Consider the following 6,100-nt stretch of genomic DNA (forward strand, 5'->3'; position numbering starts at 1 on the left):
CCCCATTGCGCCACCTGCATGTGGGAGCACCCAGAGCTCCGAACGCTCCACAAAGTCCGCCGCTTCAGAGCGCAGCCGGGCGTTTTCTGACCGTAGCTGCTTGTTCTCTGCAACCAGGCGCTGATTTTCATCCATCAGGTGCTCGACCAGACGCCGCAGGTCCTCGATGGTGGTCTGTTGTTCCTCCAGGCGGGTTTTATCATCTTTAGCGGTTTTAGATCCAGAACACGGCGGAGTCTGGCAGCCTCCAGACTGTCGAGTCTGTAGCTGATACAGTAAGGTGTCGTACTCTCGCTCGCTCCTTCCTCCACATGTGGCGCCTGACAGTCCCTGGGTCCCATGGGGTAGTGGGCCTGAAGGCTGCACCTGGGAAAGGAGACCCGGGCTGCCAAAAGGCTGCACCGCCCCTGCTCGGGCTTTTGTGGCCTCGCGCCTCGCTTCTCTCTTCCAGCGCTCCTGGATCAGTCGCTGCTGTTTGATGTGACTGTCCCTCTGTAGCTCCATGGACAGCCGAGCCTGCAATCATACAACAGACCACAGGTACATTATTTATACAAAGTACTTTAAACGGAAACTAGTTACATGTTCCTAATGAATACTTGCCATAACTACAGTATTGAAGGTGAACACAGGAATTATTATACCGCTGTGAAACCATATTGCACACATTCATTGAGACATGATGTAAAGGATTTTCTGCATTGAAAGCCACCAACTCACCTGATCACACTCTGTTTTCTTTAGTGCATCGGTCAGAAGATCTGAGCAGAGAAGCAGATATATTGAATGATTCAACTCACACCCACAGTATATGAAAGTCACAGCAGGTCAGTTTCTCTCTCTGCTCCTGTTTCATACCATCACAAAATGGTAAGACTGTAATGTAATATCAACAGAGCACAAAAAATACTCCAAAGTATAATTTTACAAACTAACACAATCATGTTGCCGTAATGTGCATCAATACTATATAACAGGCTGCTTAATGCACAAAGTGGTCATTCCAGAAAGTGGTCTGTACCAGCACAGTGCTTTCAAGTACTAATGAGCACTCATTTTTTCCCCATTACCCATCATTCATATTATACACTCTGCTCACAGAGCCATAAGGAGCATTTTGGTGATGCTGTTGCTCATAGCTAGACAAAAATAGCACAAAACTTGTCACATATAAAAAGGGTTGTACTGTAGCCACAATTTAAGTTGCAATAAAAAAATGAAGTCCTCCTGCACAGCTTTGTTTACCTGCTGCCTTTACATGGCAGGCAATGGCCTCTTCATACTTGCCGGAAGTGACCAAGCGCTCTGCCTTCCTGCACTGCTGGTGAGCCTGAGGAGAGGCAGACACAGATGTGACAAAGGTAAGAAAAAAAAAACACTCCAAAGCCAAATTCTACCATGGGATAGTAATGACTTTCAACAAGTGGCTGAAAAGTTATTACATAATAATTAGCCAAACGTAGCTCGAAGTGCTAAAATGTAACTGCGAAAAATGCTAAAAAACCGAAGTAACACACAAAGAAACATGTTGTATTACGTTTATGTCATGTTTATGTTGTGTACTTAAAATTGGCTTCATGCGCTTACCAATGTATATAAACAGACACGCAGGATATCAACACAGTTTAAAAAGGTGTTTAATGGAAACATATTTTGATTGTGTGTGTGTTTTGGTGTTTCCACAAGTTCTATAAACTGGCATTAAATAATCAGTGATTCACTGATGACTTTTAGTGAGATAATGAGATAAAGGTGTAATAAGAGTTAATAAGTTTCAGTTTTAAAAATTGTATGTTATGTTTCCTGGTCTAAGGTCTTTTTAGGAAACGTAATTTTGGTCCAAATAAGTACTTTTAAAAATGTAACACTACCAACTCCTTATTTAAAACCTATTATTGATTTAAATATGAGGACTAAACCACGCTGCCATGTATTATTGCAAGAAACAAACAACAAACAGCATCAGCGGTGTTAGCAGTTAGCCTGGGTAGCTTCCCCTACACTTCACTGGGTCCAGTAACGTTAGCCTGTTATTGCAACACAAAAACTCACCATGTTGAGTGGACTTTCCACGACCTCCATGGCGTCTCTACTTCGATGGTTTACACTACATGAAAGGTGTCTGTTTCCCGCATGGACTGTCATTCGCCCTGCGCTGACAAATCCCGTGAAAACACTCAAAAGAAAATAGAATGCTGTCTAGGCAGCACAGAGTCGACTACACAGTCTGAGCTGCGACCGTCAACACGTCTTGACGTCGCCGAGCGGTCACATGACGATGCGTCACATTACCGGAAGTGATAGGCGGCCCGTCTTTAAACATAAAAGTCTCTAGAATGATAAGCGTCACAGTGTTCGAAATATGAATACGATTTTTGTAAGGTATTTGTTTTTAATTAATGAAAATGGTAAATAAATAATATAATAGTAATATATGAAGTCACCTTAACAGAATAGACAAATAAATAAAATATAAGCAGTATAGATGATGTCTGCGTAGGTTCTCAGTCATCCAAGTCATTTAACCAAAAAAACAATTACGTCGAAATCAACTAGACACTAGTACCTAGGGTTTTTTAAAGACGTTTCGCCTCTCATCCAAGAGGCTTCTTGGATCAGTCAAAAAGAAGCCTCTTGGATGAGAAGCGAAACGTCTAAAAAAAACCCTACTTTGTCCAGTTGCTTTAGATGTTTTTTGAAATATATTTTGGTTTATATTTGCAAGATGCTTCCTGCTTCTGGCATTGCAAATGTGTTGATTCTGTTTTTATGCTTATTTTCCATGAAAATAGAATGTACAAAAGCATGTTTAACGCCGGTTCATCCATGTGGTAATTAATAATGTAATTTTGATAACATTTCTGCATGTGCGATTTGCCATCTATTTTAGTTTTATTGTGGAATTCTGGACGGAAATGTGTTCCTTCAATTTCGTCCCTCTATTTTTTGTGTAAGGTTTAAGCGGAAGTTGGTAGTTTGTTCGTTTGTTTGTCTGGTTTTTTTTTTCAGAATTATCAATTGCAGGATGTATCTTTTTTTTATATATTTATGGTATAACAGCTCTCGTATATTTTAACTTGGTATGTCTAGTTTTTAAGACCAGAAGAACGTTGTCGGTCAGTGTAGTTCCTCTATCTGCAGTCTGGTGATCACTATCATTCACATAGAAGTGTAGCTCTCAGCCGTCACAGATGTTGATAAAAAGGCGAGTTCACGCCTGTTTAATAGCCTCTACCATGGGCTCGTTGGTGTTAGTAATGATGGCTCTGTACGGAGCCTTCGGTACACATTCCCCCTCCTCTTCGAGCCTCAGACAGGACTACCAGCTGATGGGTAGACCACTGTACAAACTGGACCTCGGCTGGCCCCGGAACCCTGAGCTCTTCACCGGCAACGTATTCGCTGTGGCTGTGGACCAGTACGCTGGGGTGGTGTATGTGGCCCAGAGAGGTGAGCACACAAATCAATACTAATAGTAAATATGATAAAATAATTAATTTATAATACATTTCTATGCATTTTACATCCACACTTCATTCAAGCGTTATATATTAGTTTGATATAAGTCCAGGTTTAGGTTAGTGTTTTCAATTAGTGCCTCAATATGTACCAAACAAGCAGGTGGCATGATGTTACTGACAAATACAATACATGCATGAGCACACCAACAAATCAAAATCAAGAACTTCATCAAGCTGGGAACATCAATGGGCTTTTTGACAGTCGTAGTCTCTTCATTGATGTTGTTAATATCAATCGATGGTCACTAATGTGTAGGAATTCGTTGTGTATTTGCTTCATATGACTTGTTACTTCCCAAGGTGACAATGTGCCCAAAGTGTTAGTGTTCACCACTGATGGGGATTTCCTTATGGCTTGGAACACAACCACCCTGGAGATGCCTCATGGGATATTTTTAGCAGATGCAGGGTCGTTGAATCCTACTCTATGGATCACAGATGTGGGGAATGGCCCACACGGCCACTGCATCAAACAGTACTCCCCATCTGGGAAGCTACTTCAGGTAACATGTTTGCCAGCAGTAGTGGTTATACCTCCCCCTGGTTAAGTATTTGTGTGGCAGTAGAAACTCAGAGTGCATTTTCTTGTTGTATGTGTCAGGTGCTTGGCACACCAGGGAAGGCAGGCCACGGGTTGAACCCTCTGCAGTTTGACCAGCCGGCTGAGATTTTCGTGCACAGCTCTGGGGAAATGTACATTGTTGACGGCGATGGTGGAATGAACAACCGTCTCATCAAGCTCTCTAAAAACCAGGAGGTGGTGTGGGTGCATGGGGAGAAGGGACCAGGCCCTGGCCAGTTCAACATTCCCCACAGTGTGACTGTGGACAGGGCCCTGAGAGTGTGGGTGGCCGATCGAGGCAACAAAAGAATCCAGGTCTTCAACTCCATCACTGGAGACTGGCTTGGCTCGTGGGGAGGCTGCTTCACTGAGGATGCACCCTACTCCGTTCGCTTGACCCAAGATAAGAAGTACTTTGTCGTTATTCAGCTCAACACCAACCAGATATCACTGCTGGATGCCCCACCTGTGGGTGTAATTGGTGAGTGCAAAGTGATTAGTGTCATACAGTTGGCAGAGGAGGTGAAGCCCCACCTGGTGGACCTGGATCTAAAGACTGGGGCCCTGTATGTGGCAGAGATCGGAGCCCAGCAGGCTCAGAAGTTCACAGCCTTTAGTTTGGATGGGAGTTTTCTTTAGAGTCATCCTGGGCTTTAACCAAACAATGAAGTTTGTTTGTAAAGGAGTGACACAGAAACTGTGTCTGTCATAGTCTTTGTAAATAATGTAAAAATGAACTATGGATGTTCACAATGTTATAAAGGTAAATGCTACAAATACACTTTAAGTTGGCAATTGCATGTACTTCATCTGAAAAGTGTTATAGTGTTATAAGTTTTAAGTCCATCTGCACCAGTATACAAATTTATTGAGCCATGGCACATTAGAAAAATCCACAGCGCACCACCAAATAAACTAAATGTAATGAAATATAATGATCTTCTAGTTTCTACTTATCAACAATTTATCTGCTCGGAGTGAAAGCTGGACCTATGTAGCTGAACTCATACTTGCCGAAGAAAGACACGCACGAATAACTTCAATATACATATATTATATATTTATAACCATCTGCTGCCACCTAGTGGAATAGTATTTAATTGTTCTTTTTTTACTGTCTCGACAAACGAAGACAAATTATTTGAGGTTAATAGGTTAGTAAATAACATTACGTTTTTTAGTTGAGATCACATCCAAATTGCTGCACTTACTGTGGCAGAGTTTTTTATTTATTTGTGAGTTAATACACCTGTTAGCTCCTGTCTTTGCAATGCTTTATATCTATTAAGGAGTATTAAAAGTGAAAACGATATCTGGGGCATTTTCAGGAAATACAGTACTGAAAAAAATTTATAGATGTACTGTAAATACAGATATAGTACGTCTATAATTTGAGTTCTTTTGAAAGTGCTTTTTTTAGTTGTACATTTTCAGGTAATCTGTCAATCGTAGTTAGTCAATTTAGTCAGTTTAATCAAATTGCACTGAAGGAGTCTAGGTTTTCAGTGATCTTGCATGACTTCTAAAGCCCACCCGAAATATTAGAGGTGTACAGTACTCTTTACATCAGGCTGTTTGCTTCTGTTGTGACTGCTTCTCTCTAATGTGAACATTGTTTAATTGGTATCAATGATGCACTTTAAGGTCACATTATACCGTTGGAAACATTAGTTGATGTAATTCTCTTTTTTTTTTACTTTGACTTTGTTTGAATGCACATTTGTAATGCTTATAATAATTGTTTTTTTTTTTACATTATTGTCTTTCTTCCAATAAATAAACAGCGGTTTATATGTGACACTTAAATAGATGCATTTCTTATTTCTCTCCAAACCACTAGATGGAGCTACGTTCACATTGGTTTCTGTTTTTTCAGCACCGGCCCAACTGTTACTTGTGCTGTCAGTCTTCTGACGTTGTTGTTGTTTTTAGTTCATCTCAGTAAGAAGTACTGTTAAGAACTCTTGCTTTCTCATCATATCCTTCACATTTTGTTCTGCCATTGAGATGAAAAAGT

General features: G+C 40.9%; 2 protein-coding genes across 2 annotated transcripts in view; one reads left to right on the forward strand and one right to left on the reverse strand.

Annotated features, from left to right (window-relative positions):
* Positions 1–2,319, reverse strand: part of nrbf2b (nuclear receptor binding factor 2b) — a 3,300-nt gene extending 981 nt beyond the window's left edge. The window contains exons 1-4 of the mRNA XM_025057696.1: positions 2,053–2,319; positions 1,246–1,330; positions 721–761; positions 2–516 (exon numbers count right to left, since the gene is read on the reverse strand). Coding sequence (XP_024913464.1) covers positions 2–516; positions 721–761; positions 1,246–1,330; positions 2,053–2,145 — 734 coding nt within the window. The 5' untranslated portion in view covers positions 2,146–2,319. The remainder of the gene's footprint in view (position 1; positions 517–720; positions 762–1,245; positions 1,331–2,052) is intronic.
* Positions 2,320–2,810: 491 nt separating this feature from the next.
* LOC103381675 (NHL repeat-containing protein 3) lies at positions 2,811–5,889 on the forward strand. The gene is made up of 3 exons (XM_008314161.3): positions 2,811–3,450; positions 3,822–4,024; positions 4,123–5,889. Exons 1-3 carry the CDS (start codon positions 3,192–3,194, stop codon positions 4,720–4,722), a joined length of 1,062 nt encoding a protein of 353 aa, XP_008312383.1. The 5' UTR covers positions 2,811–3,191; the 3' UTR covers positions 4,723–5,889.
* Positions 5,890–6,100: the final 211 nt, after the last annotated feature.

The sequence above is a fragment of the Cynoglossus semilaevis genome, chromosome 8 (assembly GCF_000523025.1).
Source record: "Cynoglossus semilaevis isolate Cse_v1.0 chromosome 8, Cse_v1.0, whole genome shotgun sequence".
NCBI lineage: Eukaryota > Metazoa > Chordata > Actinopteri > Pleuronectiformes > Cynoglossidae > Cynoglossus > Cynoglossus semilaevis.

Coding starts and splice junctions, on each gene's coding strand:
- LOC103381675 (XM_008314161.3), top strand. CDS start 3,192: ATGTTGATAAAAAGGCGAGTTCACGCCTGTTTAATAGCCTCTACCATG. Junction 3,451..3,821: donor GGTGTATGTGGCCCAGAGAG/GTGAGCACACAA, acceptor TTACTTCCCAAG/GTGACAATGTGCCCAAAGTG. Junction 4,025..4,122: donor CATCTGGGAAGCTACTTCAG/GTAACATGTTTG, acceptor TGTATGTGTCAG/GTGCTTGGCACACCAGGGAA.